The 24,445-nt window shown below is 44.3% G+C and overlaps 1 protein-coding gene across 1 annotated transcript; it reads left to right on the forward strand.

The window, feature by feature from the left end:
- The first annotated feature begins 8,632 nt into the window (after positions 1-8,632).
- Positions 8,633-24,445, forward strand: Gpr19 (G protein-coupled receptor 19). Its single transcript, XM_057781760.1, has 2 exons — positions 8,633-8,863; positions 23,186-24,445. The coding sequence occupies exon 2, from the start codon at positions 23,187-23,189 to the stop codon at positions 24,414-24,416; it is 1,230 nt and encodes a 409-aa protein (XP_057637743.1). The 5' UTR covers positions 8,633-8,863; position 23,186; the 3' UTR covers positions 24,417-24,445.

A 24,445-nucleotide genomic window follows, 5' to 3' on the forward strand; every position in this document is an offset into this window, starting at 1 on the left:
AGCGCCGCCGGTCACTTTAGTGATGGTGGAGGCATCTGGGTCCTTTGCGCTCGTGCCTCTGACACGACACCGACTTCTGGGCGTTGTTGTTTTCATTTCAATTCTCTGAGCTTTCAAACGCACACAGCGCCGTCCTCCACCTCCGCTCCTCGCCCCCACGGCCCGGGACAAGTAGGCGCGGTTTTCCCGTTCAGAGATCCACGTCATCCGCGCAGGCGCAGGCTCCAGCGGGCGGGAAGGGGCTTGCGCTCGGCCCGCGGTAAACAAGCATTGCGCCTGCGCCCTGGACCAAGGTTTTGTCTTTTGTTTTGCATAGTAAAAAAGGCGGGGGGTGGGGCGGAGGACGCCGAGCGAACCCGCGTCTCCTAGGACGACGAACTAGCTGGCTTTTCCTGCTTTATCTGTTTCTGCGCGACCATGGAATCCAAAATCCGGCACAACTGTCGGCCGGAGCCACCGCACTGAGGCCGAAAGGAAGAAAAGATCTTCTTTTTTCCTAAGAGGTGGTGGGCGGTCCCCACAACACCACATTAAAAACCTCTCTAGCTCCAGCCTTTCCCCAGACAACGCGAGATCCTGTGCCAGGACGTGACTTCACACACCCCGCCCCCTCCCGAGACTCCGTGCGCATGCGTGCGGCTTTTTGGCGCGCAAACGGGTTTCAAAACTTCCTGCTTGGTCACAGGTGGCCAAATCTGGGCCCCTGTGGCGTGTCCGTCAGCGTTCAAGCTCAGAGCATCCCGATTTTAGGGATTTTCGTTCGAAATTCCACTCGACTGTAGTTCGCCCCCTCTTTCCTGTTCGTAGACGGGTCATGAGTTCTTGAGAGGTTTCAGCGAATCAAATAGCCAGGCGAGCGAGAGTGGGCGAGCCCATCACGGTTTTACAATAAAATGTTGAGTTTTAGTTGTATAGAGTGATATCTCTGCGAGCAGCATAAATAAATAAGTCTGAGGAGCGGAAGGTTTTTTTTTTTCCTTGAAGACCTTGAGAGGCTGTGAATGTGGACCAAGGGGATGAAGATGGGAAATTTTAAAGATGGAAGAGGTAAACGAAGACAGGAGCACATGCTTGAGAAATGAGGCTAGAAGGAACCTCTAGAGGAAGCTTAACCTATAGTGTCTGTGCGTATATATAAACAAGGCAGACATGCCGTTTGGTCTATGGCAACGAATAGTGGCATGGGAGTGCATGACTGAGTGGGACAGAAACATTTCTAACAGGGTTATGAGCAAGAACTGGGGCTGGCCCGGGGTCGAATAGGTAATAATCTGGAGCATGGCTTGTTAGCAGTGTGGGGCGTCTCTGACCTGGCCTCTTTTTCTCTCCCAGGGCACGTGGAACACCTGCGCAAACTGGATTTTTGCCCTACAACGTCTCAAAGGTACCCTCCGAGGCCTGAAGAACCCCCCTGCCATCTCCCACCAGCCTCACCCTTCAGCCAGAATGAAATTTAGCTTACAAGTTATTCAGACACGTCACTGGCTCATCCCAAGATTACATATTCCTAGTCTGTAGCCTCTCAGTTCTTTAGGTTTTGGAATCCACCTTAATACTGGGAGCGGTGCTATATAACACTATAACACAGTCAGGATTCAGTCATTCCTTATTACCCCCCAGCGATTGCTTCCAGGTCTTTGCAGGGATTCCATGATGCTCAAGTCCCCTCTGTAATAAGGTGTGCTATTTGCATGGAAACTGTGTTCACATCCTGGGAACAATCTCTAGGTTACTTGTGACATGTAAGTAGCTCCTGCTCTGTATTGTGTAGGGAGGAACGGCAGCAAAAGCATTCAGGATAGCTGCAAATTTTTCTTCTCAGGATTTTTTTTTTTTTGTCTGCTTTTTGACTGAATTTGAGGATGTGAAACCCGTGGATGTGGGGGGTCTGACTGACTTTCTCCCAACATCAGTGCCTTTTAGTTTATCTTTATGATTGTTGTGTAAGTGTTTGTATATGATGTATGTGGATGCTTTTGCCACAGCGTTCCTGAGAGGACAACTCTATGGAGTCCGTTCAATTCTGTGGGTTCCAGAAATGGAATTCAGCAGGTTAGGTTTGCTGTGTGGGGCAGCAAGTGCTTTTACCTGCTGAGCCATCTCTTTAGCCCACCAGTATTTTTTTTCTTTTTTTGAAAGATTCTTGTGCCAAGTGCTGGGATTAAAGGTGTGCGTGTGCACTACTATTCCCAGACTTCATTGTTATTTTTCTTGTGTGCACTACCATGCCCAGACTTCGCTGTTATTTTTTTTTTATTTTAAAAGCTCTGGTTTTCTGTTTGTTTGCTTGTTTTTAATTAAGGTTGAGAACCACTGCTTAAAGCGTTCCTTCTAGAAAATGAAAAAACTAAGATCCATGGCTTAAGACCTTCTGATCTGCATAGTTATACATCTGAAGATTTTCTGGAGGGATAGAGGCGAGAGCAGAGGCCCAGTCTTTACACGTACAGCTGGGCGCAGCGAGGTAGATTGTGGAGGGAAGGCACTGAAATAAGCACACTGACTGCGAGCAGTTGGTGTTGTCATTACCATGGATGCCAGGAACATACTGGATTTGCTGTATTGAAGACTTTGAACCTCCCAGGCTGGCCCTTTGATGTAGCACAGGCAACACAAAAGATGTCTTGGTTTCCTTGCCACCTGGAGCTGTTGTGCTCCATTGATCAGGGGAGGCATGATTAAAGTGTGTTTGCACCCGCCCGGGTGGTCTTCTCTTCTGAGAGGGCAGGTGGGTATGCTTCCTTAGCAGGCATCGATAATGAAGCCTTTCCATAAGCCTATCAGAGGGATAAGGTGGATCTGACCACACCAAAGGTTTTGTTGTTACTGACAGACGAGAAGAGAGAGGTTTAAGCCTATCTTTATAGCCTTTCTCAGTGAAAACAAAATTACTTGGGGATGGGAAATGTCTGGGAGAGAGATTTCTCCTCTTTTTGGGTTCTTCTGAGTCATCGCCACAGCCCTGGACGTGATCTTTGATTACGCCCCGTGTTTTACAGAATCAGGCAGACATCCTATGAAGGATAGTCCTTGTGCGACAGGGCAGGCATATAGGAGAGGTTTGTGTCTGGCTCACGCAGTTCTTTTTTAAACTTTAATTGATTTATTATTGATGAGTGTGGTGTGCCTGTGGGCTTGGGTGTGGGGGGTCCGGGGACAGCTTTCTGGAGTCAGTTTTCTCTCTCACCTTTGTGTATGTTCTAGAGTTCAAACCCAGGCTGTCAGCTCCTACGGCATAGGGGGCAAAATAAGAAAAAAGGCCCAACTGGAAAAAAGCTGCAGTTAGGAGGTTTGGGTTTATAGCCTAGGGGTAGAACACATGCTTAATATTCATTGAGCCCTTCATTCGACCCATCCGCTCAAAACCCTATACCTGCTGTGCCTCCCAGTTAGCAAAAGGCTGGTGGTTTTGTTTTCTTCCTTTTAGATGTAAAAAAAAATCTATTGGCCCTTGTTCAGAGTTTTCATGCTAAACCAATGTGAAGTTCTGGTCCTTCATATAAGGGTGTCCAGTCCATCTTTCTGCTTCTTTAGGGGATGTTAGAAATAGGATTCTAACGAGAGTTGCTTCCATAGGTGCAATAGACTTCTCTTTGTAATGAATTATTTTTTCTCTACACAAAGTATTTGGGGACTGGTGCTATGAAGATTGGGGTTAACTTGTGCCTGCCATTATTGGAGTTGCAGCTTCCTATACCAAATGAAGTGTCTGTCATCTGCAAGTGTGGTAGCTAATGACCAGATCTGAACAAAAGACTTGCTCAAGCCACAGCTGACCCAGCTGAGATTAGAGAACTTTAGTCTGTGATAATCTAAAAAGCCTAAAAAGTATAGACAGCCTCAGGGACTCTCAGCACTCTGGGGACTAGGGAAGGTTCAGAGGGAGGTTGCTAAAGTGATACAGGGAAAAGACAAAGGCAAGCTTTAGTGTGTCTCATTCTAGCAAGAGCATGGTAAATGGCTAAGCCCTGTTGGGGTTAGGAGGTCGAGTCCAGAGACCGCAGAGGCACAGTCATTAGACCTACAATAGAACAGATTCTGCAGAAGGGGGTAGTAGATTGGGATGGAAAGATAGGAGTTGGGTGAAGAGAAGCAGACCGAAGGTTACACAAACCTCAGAAGGGGTTAGGGTGATGTAGCTCAATTGGTAGAGTGTGTGACTAGCATGCGTGAAGCCATACATTTAGTCCCCATAATTAGTAATGCATAGTGGCTTTCCAGGATGCACAGTGAGCCCTCAAGGCTAACCTGGGCTACATGAGGCCTGTCTCAAAAACTAAATCAAAACAAAGACAGAATATTTCAATTAGTAGTGTCTTTTAAGTAAATATGTCCATGAAAAGTAATGGGTTTTAATTAGGGATAAAAGGATCAACAAATACAAGATTTTTTTAAAATTTATTTATTAAAGATTTCTGCCTCCTCCCCGCCACCGCCTCCCGTTTCCCTCCCCCTCCCCCAACCAAGTTCCCCTCCTTCATCAGCCCGAAGAGCAGTCAGGGTTCCCTGCCCTTTGGGAAGTCCAAGGACCTCCCACCTCCTTCCAGGTCTAGTAAGGTGAGTATCCAAACTGCCTAGGCTCCCACAAAGCCAGTACGTGCAGTAGGATCAAAACTCAGTGCCATTGTTCTTGACTTCTCAGCAGTCCTCATTGTCCTCTATGTTCAGCGAGTCCGGTTTTATCCCATGCTTTTTTAGACCCAGTCCAGCTGGCCTTGGTGAGTTCTCAAAAGAACATCCCCATTGTCTCAGTGTGTGGGTGCACCCCTTGCGGTCCTGAGTTCCTTGCTCGTGCTCTCTCTCCTTCTGCTCCTGATTTGGACCTACAGGATTTTTTTTTTAATTTATTTTTATTTTTTTGAGACAGGGTTTCTCTGTTTCTCTGTAGCTTTGGAACCTATCCTGGAATTTACTCTATAGACCAGGCTGGGCTTGAACTCACAGAGATACCCCTGCCTCTGCTGGGATTAAAGGAGTGCATCACCACTGCTCAGTTTACAAGATGTTTTTTTTGTTTGTTTGTTTTATTTTTAAAGTGTTGATACTGCAACACGATTGCTTTTTTTATTATTTATTTTATTTTGTTCTTAGATTTATTTATTTTATTATATATACAGTGTTCTGTTCATATGTATCCCTGCAGGCCAGAAGAGGGCACCAGATCTCATTACGGATGGTTATGAGCCACCATGTGGTTGCTGGGAATTGGCAAATGAGGACCTCTGGAAGAACAGTCAGTGCTCTTAACTGCTGAGCTATTTCTCCAGCCCCTTACAAGATGTTTTTAAAGGAACAGTGGAAACTAAAAATTAATTTGTTTTAGGATAATACCCACGTTCACGTTTGTTTAATATGCCAGAACATAAAACTAGTGAACACCTAGCTGGCTTTAAAATTTTTTAATTCTGGGGGCGCTGGAGAGATGACTCAGCAGTTAAGAGCTCTGGAGGACCTGGGTTGGATTGCCAGCACCCACACCGTGGTTCACAACTGTCTGTAACTCAAGTTCCAGAGGATCTGACACCTTCAGGTCTCCTTGGGTACTAGGTGTGCATATGGTACACAGACACATGTAGGCATAATACTTGTAAAATAAATTTTAAGAAAATTTAATCCCAAACATTGGGATTAAAGGTGGTTGTCAGTACTCTCTGGCCTCTAGTGGCTTAGTTTTGCATTCTGATCATCAGGCAAGCTTTATTTATTAAAATACAAATAAAATAGCACTACAAGAGGTGGTGTTTCTGACTCTTTCCTGCTCCTGGGACCCTTTTCCTCCTACTGGTTGCCTCATCCAGCCTCGATATGAGGATTTGTGTCTAGTCTTATTGCATCTTGTTATGCCGTTCAATTGATACTACTGAGAAGCCTATTCTTTTCTGAAGGGACACAGGACCAGTGAATCTGGGAGAGACGTGGGGATTGGGGGAAATGCGAGGTGTGGGGGAGGAGCTGTGGTTGGCCAGGATGTATTGTATGAAAGAAGAATTAAAAAACCCAAAACAATAGTTTGAGAAACTAGTCTGGTTTTGGAGTGGACAAGACAGAAACTGTCAAACCTAAACCACGGAGGCAGAAGACAGAGAACTTAAAACAGACAAATATTTTAATGAATTTCCCAGGAACAGTTGGATAGTGGTTTTCTTTCACTTAATGTTTGAAGCAATTGGAAAGATTCTTTTTATTTTAAAATTGATTGTATTTACTGTGTGTGTATCTTTGTGTGCACATACACACCAGGGTGCGTGTATGGATGTAGTCATTTCTCTCCTACCACAGGGGTTGTGAGGCTTGAACTCAGGCAGTTGGGCTTGGTGGCAAGGACCTTTACACACACACACACACACACACACACACACACACACACACAGAAAGAGAACTTTATCTTTAGCTGTGGATATTGAACCAGGAAGGAGCTCTCTCTCTCTCTCTCTCTCTCTCTCTCTCTCTATCTATCTCTATCTTTCTCTTTGTTTTGTTTTTTGAGATAGGGTTTCTCTATGTAGCACTGACTGTCCTGGAACTCACTCTGTAGACCATACTGGCCTTGAACACACAGAGATCCACCTGGCTCTGCCTCCTGAATGCTAGGATGAAAGGTGTGCAGCACCACAGTCTGTCTCTTTTCTTTTAAAATTTGCATTTTCACATCTTTCAAGTCAGCATTTCTTCTCCAAAACAATATTTGGAGCGCCTTTGTTTGTATTCTTAGGAAAAACTAATAAGTTATATGTCAACCAGTGAAACAAGAATATAGCTACACATTTACATTATTACTTTTTAAAAAAGACTTTTAAATTTTATGTACACAACTACTCAAATGTATGTGCACCATGTTTGTGTCCAGTGCCTGTGGAGGTCAGGAGGGTGTCAGAGCCACTGGAACTGGAGTTACAGGCCACTTGTAGGTGCTAGGAACTGAACTTTGGTCCCCTGGTAAAGCAGCAAGCCATCTCTCCAGACATTTATTCTCAGAGAGAGAGGAAGGGAGGGAGGCAGGGAGAAAGAGTGAGGGAGGGAGGAGCGTGTGTGTGTAGGTGTGTAGGTCATAGGACAAGTATCTGACATTTGTTCTGCATGTTGACCCTGAGAATGAATTTGAGTTGTCAGAAAGGCCTTTACACCCTGAGCTGTCGTGCCAGCCAGGGAATAGCTACTTTAAATTCCCGATTTGGGGTAATCCTAATGCCCTTCAATGTTTATCTGAAGTGATGTTTAAAAATCAATTTAGCAGTCTGTGTTCAAATTGTATTTTTTATTTTACCTGTAAAATGGCAAAGTATTTGCAAACTGGTTTTCCTGGTCAACTTCAGACGTATTTCATACATATCTCTGCAGTAGGCTATTAGGAATGACATGAGTGGCTTCTAAAAGGCCACTGCCATGTAGTCTCAAAGAGAAATGCCTTTTTCCCACCGTGCTGTGGAAGCAGTCCTCAGATACTCTATGTAGCTGACATCTTCAGTAAATTTTTAAGGAAGGAAGCAAGGGAGGAGGGGAGAACTTTTACTGTCTTAGTGTGACGATGGGTCCTTAGAATTCTGGCAGTGTGTAGGGTCTCAGCAATCCAGTCAGGAAGAAATCCACAAGGTAGATTTGGTTCTGCAGATGCTAGCCGAAAGCTCTTCAACAATTAGGTTCTTTTCCCCCTTTCTTTAGACTACAGGGTCCCATGGCGACCGCTTTGGAAAGAAATAGTCCCCTTCAGCAGTTACCTAGTACCATGGCAACCAGGACGTCAGCAAAGCTGGATAGACCCACACAGAATAGCTGCAACCAGGCTTCTGTCCTGCCTCTTCAGTTCAGCTCTGCCTGAGGCCCACTGACGGAGCCAAAAACATCTCGGCTTGTACACTCCAGCATTCCTGTGTGTTGATGCAGATTTTCCCACAAGTAGAGATGAGGGAACACATGTATAGTACACTATATCTTGAAATATCCCCCCAAAACAAACAAAACAAAAACCCCAAAGAATGTATTTAAGAGGTAAGAGTCAGGGATGATTGCAGGATGGGGGCTAGAGAGCAGATGTGGATTTAGTGAAATTAAATTATTTGTTCTCCCAAATAAAGTAATTTGACAGTAGAGGAAGTTAGAGCCCTAAGTACATGGTGTGGGTTATTTATATTTAAATATTAACAAAAGCTTCAGAGAAAAGCCTTAAAAATATTTTTATTTACCTGAAATAGAGAAATGGCTTTAAGGAGGGCTGAAAGGAAGGTAATGCTGTCCGTGGTGCTGAATACTCCATTGCCCAGCTGTGCTCTTAAGGGTGCCCCTTAGATAGAGTAGGCGCGCATAGTCACGTCCGGATGCTGGTAACAGAAAGGGAATGAGGGATCGGAGAGAAAGCACAATCTCCCTCTGGGAAGCAACTCGGAAAGCTCAGGATGAAATTACCTGGTGAAAGAATGGAAAGTGAGGAAGGCTGGAGGTCTGTGGGCTGATCGTGCCCTTTTCATATGGAGATGTTCTGATCGGAGCCAGTCGGGTCAGAGATTTTTGCTGCCTTGCTCCTGAAAAGAGAAGTGGGGGAAGGGAGAGAGCCGATGGCCACATTTCCCCCCAAGCCACATGATCCATTCCCCATGTGACACATTCCAGAGCCTTGGAAAGGAGAAGGAGCCCCCCCCCCCCCCCCCGAGTGGGGTTGGGGGTGGGAAGATGGTTTAACAGTCAACCCAGCACAGCGTCATCTTGTCTCCTACCAGGAAGCAGGCTGTGAGCTGAGGGAAGGCAGAGGACATGAATGTGTTCCGAGGGTTTCCTGGTGGTTTATGGCATCTTCCAGAGTCCTGTCTGAGAGCTGCTCCTGACCAAGAAGACCTACAGAGACTGTCTCTGAAATCAAGTCCCCATGAAGGTATGTGCTTGAGATCGCTCTATCACAGCTGGAATGTGGCTCGGAGGACACAATACCTTCTCTTTCTCTTATTTTTTCCAGGCAGTTTGGAGATTTTATGGGCTAAATGTTCATTAGGGGCATTAGATTTGTTACAGGTTCAAAAGGATGCTTAGGTACTTCTGTAAAATAAATATTCCAGAGTAAGTACCTATTGAGGGGAAAATTATTGTATATAGTAATTGACAATAAAACCATAAACTCATTGATGAAAGGTTTTCTCCCTGCTTAATCCCAGAAGGGTCTTGGGGAATCATCACTCAGAAGAGCTAGGTTTCATTGCCTCTGTTAGAAAATCCCATTTCATGCCTGTGAGCTGCTCTTCTGTGCCCAGGTTACTGGCAGTAGCTTAGGGAGCCGGGGTGGATAGTCCTGCCATTCCTTTGTGCTGTTAGCTCATCCTCCTGATGTCCCTGATAACCAGGAGCACAAGTGATTGTCCCCGAGCTCTGTTTTAGGACCCTAGACTGCCACAGAACTCCACATCTTATGGGAAGCTCTTACAGGAATCTGCCAGATTTAAAAGCTAGAATCTGCCATGCACTCATCTTGGTTTCTTCCAGTCTTTCAATCGAGCACAAAGAGAAGAGCTAGCAAATGTACATTTCATTTAACAGATACTTGAAAAAGTTCTTGTTCTGTGTGAGCCATGATTCCAAGCATAAGTAATCATTAATCTTTGCAGAATGCAATTTAGAGATAAACCCAGGGACAGAGGAGTTAGTTCAGTAGCTATTCTACGGTCACTTAGGTAGCATATAATAGAACAAAAACTGAATCTCAAGACTCTTGATCTTGAAGTCCTCGTTCTTAACCACTGAGCTATGATGCTTACCGTCTTGTGTTATCTGAAATGATGTCAACAGTCTATAGAGCTACACATTTTGTTCAGCTGACGCTACTAGAAGATTGAGTCAGCTTGCTTGGCTAAAGCAGATCTCCAGTGAAATCTATATTTAATTTTGAATTATCCCGATAGTTATGTTCTGTACCCCCAAATAACCCAGTAAGTAATTGCCCGCTCTCTCCATCTTGAGCTGCATAAATACCTAGTAGTAAAACATGATGTTACTATGGTGATCACTGATGTATAAAGGAAAAAAGATAAATCTGGAATTATGTTATGGTTGACTTTTTAAATCAAACCTAGAAATATACTTCTATCCTCAGAACCTAGTAACAAGCCCAGTCTAAGCATATTGCTTTCATCTGATTCTTCAAAAACAACGAATATATCCTATAAGCCTAGCACCAAGAAAGGAAGAGTGCCATAAATCTAAAGCCTGCCTGGGCTACAGGGTCAGACTCTGTCTCAAAAGAGAAGAAAACCTTAAAAAAATTATGCATATTAACTGTGATGCCTGACTGCATTTGTTGTTTTAAAATAATATGTTTTTAAAACAAGGAGATCTTTCTTTGCAAATTATTTTAGTTTTTTAAGGGTAAAAGAAAACTGCTGCCGGGCGGTGGTGGCGCACACCTTTAATCCCAGCACTCGGGAGGCAGAGGCAGGCGGATTTCTGGGAGTTCGAGGCTAGCCTGGTATACAAGAGCTAGTTCCAGGACAGGCACCAAAGCTACAGAGAAACCCTGTCTCAAAAAACCAAAAAAAAAAAAAAAGAAAAAGAAAAAAGAAAATTGCTAGCTGGGTGGTAGTGGTGGTGCATGCCTTCACTTGGGGGGCAGAGGAAGGTGGATCTCTGTTAGTTCGAGGCCAGCCTGGTCTTCAGAGTAAGTTCCAGGACAGGTCCTGAGAAACTGTATCAAAAAATCAAAAATAAATTAATAAATAAAAATTGCTAATACTTTTTTTTATAAGTTAGGAATTTCTGGTGCTGGGGAGATGGCTCAGTGAATAAAATGGTTGGCAGGTGTGAGGGTCTGAGTTCAGATGTTTAGCACTGAGCTTGAAAAATAAAAATTGAGTATGGTTCTGTGTACCTGTAATCTCAGCACTAGGAGGCAGAGGTAGGAGGGCTTTGTGCTAGTCAGCCTTGACCTCTGCCCTGCATGGGTATGAACACACACACACACACACACACACACACACACACGGATTTTCTCACTGTGAATGGTGGACAATGCCTGTAATCACATGTGAGGAGTTAAAGGATAAAGATCCACCAAGAATTGAAGGGTAGCCTGAGCTACAGAGTAAGCCTCTGTCTTATAAAAACAAACATAAAAAGTAAAAGATTTTCCCCTTCATCTGTGTGGGTTTCCTTCTGCTCTTATTCCTCCACGCTGTGGAAAACTGAAAGAGGTGCTGGGTCTAAAACATAAAGTGGAAAGATAGGCAGTAAGCTCAGATCTGCAAACTTTTTTTCAAAACATTGTGTTTTCCTCTAGTAGTTCATTGCAAAGCACTTCGAAGAGTAGTTGTTTTCTCAGTGACAGACATTTCTCTGGGACAGGTAACTTGAAAAGTGACCTAGTGAATGGTAAACTCTTGGTACACATAAGTGGACCTACAATGAGAAGACTCAAAACTCTCAGAAGCATTCTGCTGGAGCTAATTTTGGGGCCTGTCTATTTTTTTTTGTTTTGTTTTGTTTTGTTTATTTAGTTAGTTTGTTTTCTGAGATAGGATTTCATGTAGCCTAGATTAGCTTCAAACTTGCTATGTAGCTGGCATGAGCCTTGAGGTGATTCTCTTTGCCTCCCCTTCCCAATCCTGGGATTATAGGCATGTACCACCATGCACTGCCATGCCTAGCCATGCACCACTATGCCCAGCGCTCTGTTGTAGGAAGGCCGCCTGGCTGCTCAGCCCCGAAATAATCACACAGAAACATATTATTTGAAATACTGTTTGCCAATAGCTTAAGCATATTTTTGGCTAATTCATATCTTAAATTAACCCATCTGTATTAATCTGTGTATCACCATGAGGCTGTGGCTTACCGGGTAAAGTTCCGGTGTCTGTCTCTGTCAGGGCTATATGGCTTTTCTTGACTCCACTTCTTTCTCCCAGCATTCAGTTTAGTTTTCCCTGCCTAGCTCTATTTTACCCTGCCAGGCCCAAGACAGATCCTTTATTAACTAATGATATTCACAGCCTACAGAGGGGAATCCCACATCAGCTCTGAGTCTATTTTGCTGTGGAAAAATGCTCTTGTCCACTGTAAAGATTTGTCACTCATATTGGTTTAATAAAATGCTGACTGGCCAGTAGTCAGGCAGAAAGTATAAGTGGGGCAACCAGACTAGGAGAATTCCGGGAAGAGGAAAGGCAGAGATGCAGTTGTCATCCAGAAGCAGATGAGAATGCCTTATTGAGAAAAGGTACCAAGCCACATAGTTAAACATAAATGAGAATTATGGGTTAATTTAAGTTGTAAGAGCTAGTTAGTAATAAGCCTGAGCTAGAAGGGCAAATAGTTTAAAATTAATATAAGCTTCTATGTGTTTATTTGGAACTTAATGCTATAGAACAGGGTCTGACAAAAACTTCCATCTATACTATTTTATTTGCATATATTTATAGTAAAGCAGCAAATACATAGTAAGAAGTTGGGAGCAGTCAAACTGTACTTGGCATTTAAGTATGTTAGTTAGGCTCATCGTGAACCAGAGCTCAGTAGTATCCTTAAATCCTTCCCTGGGCATCACTGGTCCTCCTCGGACTTCACTGTTCTTAAGATGAAATCCTCCTTGTGTATTGTGGGGAATTGGATGGGGACAGTCCCAGCAGTCTCACGCTTTGCTCAGATGTTCTGTCTAACACCTACATTAACCCCTTTCTCATATACTTCATTCTGACAACAAATCAGTAGGTACTGTAATTCTATTGATGAGAACAATAAGCCCAAAGATAATTAACTTGCCAGCAGCTATATGGATTGTGAGCTTAAGACCAGACAGACTAGCTCTGGAGCATTTTTTCACATTTATCATTTGGGGGCAGATAATTCTTTGATGTTCATTGTAGGATGTTTAGCAACGTCCCTGGATTCTACCTACCAGATACCAGTAACACACCCCTTTGAACCCAATGTCTCTAGATGCCAAATGTCTTCTGGGAGGAAAAGTTGTTTCCACCTAAGGACTGCCAGACTGAAGCCCCAGTGCTCAGCCCGTCTTCTACAGTCTCTTCATATCCAAACTGTACAGAGTGCCAGCAGGGTGGCTCAGCCAGTAAAGGTGCTTGTTGCCGGGCCTAACAACCAGAATTGGATAGCTGGGGCCCATACAGTGGAAGGAAAAAAACAGTCTCTTGTAAAAACCGGACTTGGGTGCACACTTGTAATTTCAGGATTTGGGAGGCAGAGGTAGAAGGATTAGGAGTTTAAGGCTACATTTCAAATTTGGAGTCAGCTTGGGCTATGAACCCTTGTCTGAATAAATAAAATACAAGAACCTAAAAAAAATAAGATGGGGCTGGGAAGATGGTTCAGAGCAGCCCTGGCTAGCTGTTCTTCCGGAAGTCCTGAGTTCAATTCTCAGCAACCACATGGTGACTCACAACCATCTGTAATGAGGTCTGGTGCCCTCTTCTGGCATTCATTCATATATGCACACAGAACACTGTATACATGATAAATAAATAAATCTTTTCTTTAAAAAAGTGAAAAATAATAAGATAAAGAAGTTTAGGGGTCTCGGTCAAGTAAAGCACTTGCTTCTCAAGTAGGAAGACCTGAGCTAACTCCTTAGCACTGTGTAAGAATGCTGGGCATTGTGGATATAATCCCAGTGCTGGGAGGCAGAGACTGGAGGATCTTAGGCTTGCTGGCCAGTCATTTTAGCTGAATTAGTGAGCTTAGGACCAATGAATGACACAAAGGAGATGGGCAGCATTCCTGAGAAAGACACCTAAGATTGCCTTGCCTCCACATACACATGCAGTCATGCACACGTACGTGTGTACGCTAAGAAGTAAGGCAAAACAAAAGCACCGAAACATACAGCGGAAGAGAAAACAGGAAACACAAGGGGAAACAAGTTTTGGAGGAGCTTCTTTCTGGGTCTGTCAGGTGGCTGAAGCAGAGGCAGGGACAGTGTCTGATGTGTGCTAGTGTTGCCTGTGCTGGACAAGTGTCAGATGTCCTCCAGAGCTGTCTCCACGGTCGCAGTTTCCTGTGGTGCACTCCCAGGGCCTTTGTTGCTATAGTTAGCTTTGCGGCCTTGTCTGGGCAGGTGCTCCCACCCTCTAGCTAGCTGCTATTGATGTAGCTAGCAGGGGTAGGGGCGGAAACCCCAGCACTGCGCTCTGTCAGGCAAACCTATCTCCTTACTCTAGACACACAAGCATTCATCACCCCCCTGGAGAGGTGCGGTTGTGGACGTGATATAATCCACTGGAACTGCATAGTTCCCAGATTCCTCAGCAGTGATTCTCTGGGCAGATAGGTCAGTCCAGAAGTTGACCCACAAATTGACCTTGGACTCAGGGCTATCAAACTTTAAAGTGATTCTCCATTGATGAGGTCAGCACCTAAACCCTCGGGGAAGCTCCCTCCCCCTGCAGGCCCCACTGCAAAGCAGATCCTCTGTGCCCCCAGCTGTCTTGTTCTCCACATTTGCATCCCTTGGATGTCTTCTCTTTTCTGGGGACAGTAGCATGTTAATTCATGCTCCTTACATTGGCTGTCCATCCTCGGGTCCTTGGGGCAGCTCTGGTCTTTTTGCTCAGGTTTTTTTTCTTTCTTTCAGCGCCACCACCGCCTGGCCTTAATTGTTTTCAGTGGGACTTGAGGGTTTTCTTCACGCAAGAGCACATTATCTCCAAACCGTCTTGTCTTGCTCTTTGCCACCTTTGCTTGTGACTTTGAGTGCAACACTAAATAAAAGTGGTGGGAATGGGCACCTTAGCTTGTTCTATCTGAGAGACAGGTTTCAGCCTTTCCCTACTCATTGTGCTTGGCTTTTATTGTATTGAGGTATTTTTCCTATTCCTAATTTGTTGAGAGTTTTTAAGTAATGAAGCAAGATTCAGTTTTGAGCCAGGTGTTGGTAGTATACACCTTTAATTCCAGCACTCAGGAAGCAGAGGCAGGGGATCTCTGTGAGTTGGAGACCAGCCTGGTCTGTATGGCTAGTTCCAGGGCAGCCAGGGCTATACAGAGAAACCCTGTCTAGAAAATACAAAACAAAACAAAAAAAGTAAATTTTGAATTTGAACTTTTATTACTATTCTCTTTATTTTTGGAGACAGTGACTTCTTATACTGTAGCCTAGGCTGGCCTGTAACTTAACTATGTAGCTCAGGCTAGCCTGTAACTCACTGTAGTCTAGGCAGGCCTCTAACTCAGTATGTAGCTCAGAGTGGCCTGTAACTCATGGTAGCCTAGGCTTGTCTATAACTCACTGTGTAGCCTAGGGTGACCTGCAACTCCCTGTGTAGTTGCTGTTGCTCTCAGATCTGCATCCCCCCTGACTCATTCCTCTAGTGCTAAGAATAGAGGCTGCACCTCAAATCCTAGCACCTGGGAGGTTGAAGCAGGAGGATTAGAAGTTCAAGGTCATTCATGTCTGTGTACCAAGTTTGAAACCAGCATAGGATGTGTGAGATCCTGTCTAAAACAAATAACAACAACAAAACAGAAAGAAAAAGGAAAGCAATTTAAAAAATTCTTCCATAATCCAAGGAAGTTCAAGAATAGGTTAACATCCACATACCTGTATAGTTTACATAGTTTGGTTATTGATTTCTAGTTTTATTGTAGTATAGTTGGAAAATATATTCAAAATGATTTTCAGATTTGTTTGTTTTGTCACATGTTGGGACTGTTTTGTGGACTATGAATGTCTGTCCTGGAGCGTGTTCCATGTGCTGGTTGGAAGAAGGCACATGCAGTTGAATGGGATGTTCCCTAGATGTCTGCGAGGCCCACTGGGCTGTGAAGCCAGCAAACTCTGTTCTTCCCTTATTGATTCTACATCTGGAGGACCTCTCCATTCCAGAAAATGGCTACTAAAGTCACCAGTAGTTACTATGTTGGACACACACACTATCTCAGTCCGTGTGTGTGTGTATATATAATAATGAATGACAATGTTTTATATATGTAAGTATATATATATATATGTTATATAAAAATAGATATGTTTTATATATAAAACAATTTTTATTTACTTTTTTGGGAGGAGGTATGTATGTATATATATGTGTGTATGTATATATATGTGTATGTATATATATATATATATATGAATACATGCATGCATGTGTGCACATTAACTAACTAATTTTTGAGACAGGGTCTCACTATATAGCCCTGCCTAGCTTGGAACTCACTATGTAGACCAGGCTGGCCTCTGACTTAGAGATCCATCTGCTTGGGATTAAAGGCCTGTACGACTATGTCTGTTTTAAATCTTTAATTTAAAAAATTTTTTTGCATAAGGTCTTAGATTCAGTTCCCAGTTCTATAAAAGGGAAATAATCAATTGACTCTCCATGTGAGAGTTCCCACAAGGATTACTCCTGAGTCAGTTTCTGTGGCCCTCGTTTGACCATGGGTGATCACAATCCCTGACTATTTCGCTCCCCCACCCCAGACTCTTGAGTCTGCTTAGAAAGCACTGTGTAACTGCTGCATCACCAGCCAAGTACTTTTTGTTGTTGTTGTTGTTATTCCCTAAAAGTTCTGATCAACAGTGTTTATTATTTTTAAGGGGAGAGGGTGTTCATTTGCCATGGCCCACTTCTTAAGTTGGTTCTCTCCTTCCCCTTTTACTTCATGTTAGAGAAATGGACTCAAGTATCCAGGCTTTCAAGGCAAACACTTTTACCTGCTGAGCCACCTTGCTGCACCCCTTGTCCCCCAACTCTCAAATGTTCTTAATGCTTGTTGGTGCAGGCTGTGGGCTAGACTTGGAAAGGTTAGCTTTCTAGCCCTGTCTTCATGCTCTGGCATGTTTTAGCTTGTCTTTGTCGTTTAAACAAGCCTGAATATCTGGGGTGCTCTGCTGTTGCACACTAGATGGCATCCTAAGTCCGGGTTTACTCAAGTCTATGGTTCTGTGCGTAGCCACTGTTGTGACCTAGATGGCACTCCAAGGCCAGTCTCAAGTACACAGTTGTTCATCATTGTTCTTCATGAGACACCTAACAAAGGGTAGTCCTGCCCTTGATGTCTGGGGCCATTCCCTGCCTGTGGTCCCACACTGGAGTTCCACCGAGCTCTGGGCAGAATCACCGGTAAGGTGCTATCCTCAGACTCCCGTAATCGTTGATGGTGCAGCACTGCCTAGCCTGCCAGATCAGTGTGTCACAGGATAGGCCTGCGTTCATTTTCACTAAAACCATGACTTTGGCACTTGAATAGGTTCTAGAGATCAGGATATATATATATATATATATATATATATATATATATATATATATATGTATGTATGTATGTATGTATATGTATATATATATTATGCATATATATAATGTGTTCTTTAAAACGGAGTTACATTTTAGTAAGCTTTTGTGTCTTTAAATTAAAAAATATTATTGTGTGTATGTACATGATATATGTATGTATGTGTGGGATATGCATGCCATAGTGTGTATGTGGAAGTAAGAAGACAACATTGGAGAGCTGTTTCTTACTCCATATGGGTTCTAAGGTTCTAACTCTGCGTCTAAGCCTTGCATGGCATGACAAATGCCCCACTGAGAATCACTGGCCCTTTTTATGTCTTTTGAGACAGAGTCAGAAACTGGCTGGCCTAAAACTTGCTATGTAGTCCAAGCTGGCCTTCAACTCTCAGTGGCCCTCCTGTCTCCTAAGTGCTGGGATTACTATCATGTGTCACCACGCCTGTGGAGACCATGACTTTAAAAGAATGATGCTGTCGTTAGGGGAGAGACGGAAGGATACAAGCTTACCTGGCCACTTAAAATCGTGTTAAATATGCAGACTTTGTTATTTTAGAATGTATCTGGTGGTTTGTTTTGATTGTCTTTAATTCCCTTTCACAGGTTGGAAACTTAGCTGGGTGAGATTGTACCCTGAAGTCACCACTCCCTTTATTCCATTTCTTAATCTGTTTTTCTCCTTGAATACAGGACTTAGATCCATTCCACTTTTTGGCAATCCTTTTCTCCTTAAATTTTACATTTTGTAATTTACTCTGCTCAGCTTGCTTCTTTTCGTTATAAATCTTCCTTAGAGTTACCACTAATAACCACATGACAGAGTTTATACTAGGCTGTTTTGAGATTTCCTCTGCCAACGATTTAATCCAAAACTCTTCACTTTAGACTCAGACAGAATTTTCAGACAAGGGCAAAAACCAGCAACATTCTTCACCAAAATATCACAAGACAAGTCTCTAGACCACATACCACCATTCTTCTCCTCTGAAGGCTCTTGACCCACAGTTCAAATCATTCTCAGCACCATTGTCTTCTGTGCTCCTACTAGTCCGCCCCATTAAGCAGTGCTTAAAGCATTCCACTGCTTTCCTAACCCGAAGTACCAAAGTTCAAATTCCTCCAAACAAAAACATGGTTGGGCCTATCACAACAATACCCATTCTCTGGTACCCACTTCTGTTTTAGGTAGTGTTTCTATTGCTGTTAAGAGACACCATGGCCACAGCAACTCTTATAAAGGAAAACATTTAATTGAGGTGGTAGCTTAGAGTTTCAGAGGTTTAGTCCCTTATCATCATGGTGGGGACCATGGTGGTATGCAGGCAGACGTGGTGCAGGAGAAGGAGCTGCTACATACTATATTGTAGGCAACAGGAAGTGGACTGTGTAGACAGTAAGAGAAACTTGAGCAAAAGAGACCACAAAGCCCACTCCTACAGTGACACACTTCCTCCAACAAGGCCACACCTACTTCAATATGGCCACACTTCCTAGTAGTGCCACTCCCTTTGGGGGCCATTTTCTTTCAAACTACCACACAGTATTTCTGTTGTAGCTGGCTAATTACAAATGTCACCAGGATGTCCTTGAGTCTAGAATTGGGTAGCAATGTGTACATTTACCTGAGAGTCCATTCTATTCCATTCCAGGCCACCATTGTTTAAGGCATTTCTCTTTTTATGTACAGGTAATACAAGCCCACAGTAAAAGGAATGGTTAAAGGGAAAAAAAAATAACTATCAGCATAGTATTTTCTTTAAAAAAAATACTTAAGTATTTTTATCTTACATGTGCAGTTGTTTTGCTTGCTTGAGTGAGTGTGTGTGTGTGTGTGTGTATGTGCGTGTGTGATGTGTGCAATCCCAAAAGAGACCAGAAGAGGGCACCATAGCCCCTGGAACTTACAGAGAGATGTCTTGGTAAGTGTAAACTTATAGATAAGCCACCATGTGGGTGCTGGGAACCAAACCCTGGGTATCTGCAAGAACAGAAAGTGTTTTTTGCATGTGTGTGTATATGGTATACATGCATGTGTGGACGCAGAGGCCAGAGACTGACATTAGGTGTCTTCTCTGGTCTGCCTTACTGAGACAGGATCTCCCATTGAACCAGAGCATGCTGATGCTGCTAGTCCAACTGACCGGCTTGTCCTAAAAATTCCATCTCTGTCTTCCCAAGTGCTGGGATTATAGCCAGGCCTCCATGCCCACCAAGTTTTATATGGGTTTTGGAGGTCTAAGGTTTTATATGCATCCTTCCGATACTTGTGTGGCAAGCACTTTATCTACTGAGTATTTTTCTAGCTCCCTTTACTAGAGTTTTAAAACTCCTAGGAGTGACGTTGCATGGTATAGAAACTAGCTATTTATCAGCTTAGCTGGGGTAAGCCCTCCACAGTGCACAAAGTTCATCATGTATTCCTCTCTTGTTTTCTGTTTGTTTTTCTTTTGACAGGGTCTCATTTTACAGCTCTGACTGGCCTTGAACTCACAGAGATCCATTTGTCTCTGCCTCCCTAGTGCTTAGATTAAAAGCATGTGTCACCACATCCAAGAATCCTTCTCTTTGTGGTCCTTCTCTTCATCTTATTAGCTTCCAGTCTTTCATCTGCCCATCAGTCCTTCCATCCATCCATCCATCCATCCATCCATCCATCCATCCATCCATCCATCCATTCGTCTAAGGATGCAGTGTGGCCAGCCTCTAGAGAGACATCTTACCTCTATCAGTGTTCAGACTGTCCTCAGACTGCATCCTCAGGCTGCACTGAGCTCTCGTCTCCTCCCGCCCAACCATATCCTTGTCTCGTCTCCTCTCTCTGCCCAACCATATCCTGACACCTGTCTCCACCTCCATAGCTCTGGGATTAAAGGTGTGGGATCCCAAGTAACTGGAATCATCTTTGTGTTGAGCTCTTTTTCTTTTAGACAGATTCAGTCTGGTGTAGGCCAGGGTGGCCTTGAATTAACAGAGATCCCTCTGCCTTTGTCTCCCAAGTTCTGAAATTAAAGGTGTGTGCCACCATTCCCTGGCCGCTAGTGGCTTAACTCTGCACTCTGATCTTCAGGCAAGCTTTATTTGTTAAAACACAAAATATCACTACAAGATGCTGAGATAAGGTTACTTCTAAGAGCATTTGAAGCAATGCAGATTTAGAAGCATTTAAAAAAATGTCAGCATTAAAACAGTGTCAGCAGGTTAGGCACAAAACTGATTAATGTAGGGGCTAGAGAGATGGCTCAGAGGTTAAGAGCACTGCCTGCTCTTCCAAAGGTCCTGAGTTCAATTCTCAGCAACCACATGGTGGCTCACAACCATCTGTAATGAGGTCTAGTACCCTCTTCTGGCCTGCAGGCATATACACAGACAGAATATTGTATACATAATAAATAAATAAATAATTTTAAAAAACTGGTTAATGTACTACAAGGCAACAGAGCCTAACTTTGGGATTATTTGTTCAGCTAGTCAGGAATACGTAAGTTAACATAAATTCACAGAGTATCTGTCACTTCTAAAATTACCATGTATAGATGACTCTAGACATAGTTACTAATTAAACACCCCCCCCCCTTCTTCCCCCTGAAAGGCATTTATTTCTATACTAGCAGAAACCTTTGAGAACTTTTACTCTGGGACGCCAGGATGACAAGGAGCAGGTTTTCCCTGCTTTGGGGTAGCCCTGTCTGTGGCCCTAAGCTGTCGTTCCTCTGCCCTGGCGTGGCAGTGGAACCGGGTGACTGTTCCCCGCGCTGTCTTCTGGCAATTGTGTTTTCTTCTGTTCCTACAGTTGTTGGTGTTCAGCTCCCTGAGGACACAGTGATCTTCTGTCTGCTCCCATTCAATTCTCCTAGCAGTGCCATGGGTGGGAGGAGTTTGTTAAAGTTCCCTGTGCTTATGGGTCCAATCCAGTTAATATTTAACAAGCAATTGTTAATGCAAAGTCCTTGAGTTAGACTGTGAGGCATGGAGAACAGAATAATGCCTCCTCCAGAGCCCATAGTTCAGTGGGCCGAGACAGAAGCATAGAAAGCCATTAAAGTTGTGTTCCTTAATTGTCACCTGGGGGTCTCTGGAACATCCTGATGCCTTCTATGTTCCCAACTCATTAAATTAAAATCCCGGGGCTGTGGGGTGGGACCAGAAATCAGTATATTTTAGAGGTTTCTGGGAGATTATAGTGAATTGCTAAGCTAGGGAAAACTTAGTGAAGGATTAAGTGCAGAATCAACAGGGCACCACAGCCTTTCCGGACAGGCTAACCGACTATCCAATCACATTTCAGCCCATGAGTGCAGAAACTACAGCAAAATACAGCCTTTCATTGTCAGTGTGGGGAAGTCGTAGGTCAGCTCAGTCGCAAAGCAGCTGCTGAATAGACACCTCTGGGGCTGGGGAGGTGGGGAGGTGGCTCAGTCGGCATCGGACAGCAAGTGCGAGGGCCTGGCTTCATCTCCTAGGACCCATTTGAAGGGCTGGGCACTGTCGAATGGTCCCATCAGCTCTGGTGCAGAGCAGAGGCAGGAGGACCTCAGGAGGTGCTAGCTAGCCAGTCTGAGGCCTGTGTCAAAAACTACAGTAGAGGGCCTGAAAAGGTGGCTCAGTAGTAAGAGCATTTGTTGCTCATGCAGATATCCCAGCTTTGGTTCCCAGCATACATATCGTGGTTTATAACTGCCTGTAAGTTCAGTTCCAGGGGATCCAATGCCCTCTTCTGACTGCTGAAGACATCAGGCATGTACACAGTGCACATACATACAAGTAGGAAAAACGCTCATACACATAAATCTAAAAAAAAAATTTAAATTTAAAATAATGTTTGGCTGTTACAGCTTACTCATACCCACATTTATTTTAAAACGTAATACAGAGGACAGTGAGTGAAGAAGACACAGTGATGTCCACACACAGACAAATGCATATCACACAGATATGCATACACACAAAGGATGAAAATACCTTAGGAGGTATGGTTTGAAGGAGACTGTGTCTAAGGATAATGGGGCCTCAAAGATCAGCCTAGAGGGCTACCCTCTGAATTTATCTCTGTGCTGTTTTACTGGGATTTTTTTTCTCCCCTGTCTTTTTGAGGATCCTTCCTTCTTTCCTCCTTCCCACTCTCCCCCCCCTTTTCTTTTTCTTCTCCCTTTACCCTTTTTTGAGACAGGATCATTACGTCGCCCTGGCTTTCCTGGAACTCACAGAGTTCTCCACACCCAGCCTAGTAGTTAGGTTTTCTAATCATTGACAATCGACCACCAAGCTCGATGTCTATACAATGGAGTCTTTTTGCTACTCCTGGGTAATATACACAAAGGCCACCACAGAGGCACCTGCACATCTGTGTTCACTGCAACCCAGCTCACCACAGCCAAGATACAGAATCAGCCAGCAGATGAATAAAGAAAATGGGATACATACGGAGCATAGTAGAGTCCATCCAGCCATACAGAATAAAGTGAAGTGGATGGAGGTGGAGAGCCTAGCAACAAAACAGCTCAGACACAGACAAGTGCCACATGTTTTTCTGTCATCTCTGGATCCTAGACTTTGAATAGATACATGAAATCATTGATGTGTGTGTGTGTGTGTGTGTGTGAGCGCGCGTGTGTGTGTGAGAGAGAGAGACAGACAGACAGACAGACAGACAGACAGAGACAGACAGACAGACAGACATGACAGAAGCCAGAGAGAGATAGAGCCAGAGACAGACATGACAGAAGCAAGATTGTCTGGGAGACGAAAGCCTAGCAAGAGGGGAGAAAAGGATGTTTTGGAGGGCGAATGTGGTCAAGCACATGACTGGCTTGAATGAAATGTCTGTGCAATCCAGTACTGTACAATGAATAGTCTAAAAAGACTAGGCTCCTTAGCAGCCAGCTTACGTGACAGCGTCTTAACAGGAGGCTTCATTCTTGTCTTATGTAGAACTAAGAGGAAAAGAATGACTAGTCTGGTTTTTCTCACAGAATGGAGAACGACCAGCCGCCTGTGCTTACGGCTACCCCGCTGGTGCCCCTTCAGAACCACAGCTGCATGGAGGCAGCTGAGGCCCTGCTGCCCGGTGGCCTGGTGGAATTCCATGAGGAACATGGCTGGATGAGCAACAGGACAGACCTTCGGTATAGACTGAACCCTGGAGAGGTGGCTACAGCCAGCATTTTCTTTGGCGCCCTGTGGTTGTTCTCTATCTTTGGCAATTCCCTGGTGTGTCTGGTCATCCACAGGAGCCGGAGGACTCAGTCCACCACCAACTACTTTGTGGTGTCCATGGCATGTGCTGACCTTCTCATCAGTGTGGCCAGCACGCCCTTCGTGGTGCTGCAGTTCACCATGGGACAGTGGACCCTCGGCAGTGCCATGTGCAAGGTCGTGCGCTACTGCCAGTATCTTACCCCCGGTGTCCAGATCTACGTGCTCCTCTCCATCTGCATAGACCGCTTCTACACCATCGTCTACCCACTGAGCTTCAAGGTGTCCAGGGAAAAGGCCAAGAAGATGATCGCAGCCTCCTGGATCTTAGATGCAGCCTTTGTGACCCCCGTCTTCTTTTTCTACGGCTCCAGCTGGGACAGCCATTGTAACTACTTCCTCCCTTCCTCCTGGGAGGGAACCGCCTATACTGTCATCCACTTCTTGGTGGGCTTTGTGATTCCCTCTGTCCTCATAATCTTATTCTACCAGAAGGTCATAAAATACATCTGGAGAATAGGCACTGATGGGCGGACCCTGAGGAGGACGATGAACATCGTCCCCAGGACAAAGGTGAGAACTGTTAAGATGTTTCTCCTCTTGAACGTAGTGTTTCTGTTCTCCTGGCTGCCTTTCCACGTGGCTCAGCTCTGGCACCCCCATGAGCAAGACTATAAGAAGAGCTCCCTTGTCTTCACAGCGGTCACGTGGGTGTCCTTTAGCTCTTCAGCCTCGAAGCCCACTCTCTACTCAATTTATAACGCCAATTTTCGGAGAGGGTTGAAAGAGACTTTCTGCATGTCCTCGATGAGATGCTACCGCAGCAATGCCTACACCATCACAGCCAGCTCGAGGATGGCCAAAAGAAACTATGTCGGCATTTCAGAAATCCCTCCCGTGAGCAGGACGGTAACCAAAGACTCCGTCTATGACTCATTTGACCGAGAGGCCAGGGAAAAGAAGCTTGCCTGGCCCATCAATTCAACCCCACCAAACACTTTTGTCTAATTTCTAAGAATTCTTCCACTGTTGTTATG

The sequence above is a fragment of the Chionomys nivalis genome, chromosome 1, assembly GCF_950005125.1.
Source record: "Chionomys nivalis chromosome 1, mChiNiv1.1, whole genome shotgun sequence".
NCBI classification, from domain to species: domain Eukaryota; kingdom Metazoa; phylum Chordata; class Mammalia; order Rodentia; family Cricetidae; genus Chionomys; species Chionomys nivalis.

Coding starts and splice junctions, on each gene's coding strand:
- Gpr19 (XM_057781760.1), top strand. CDS start 23,187: ATGGAGAACGACCAGCCGCCTGTGCTTACGGCTACCCCGCTGGTGCCC.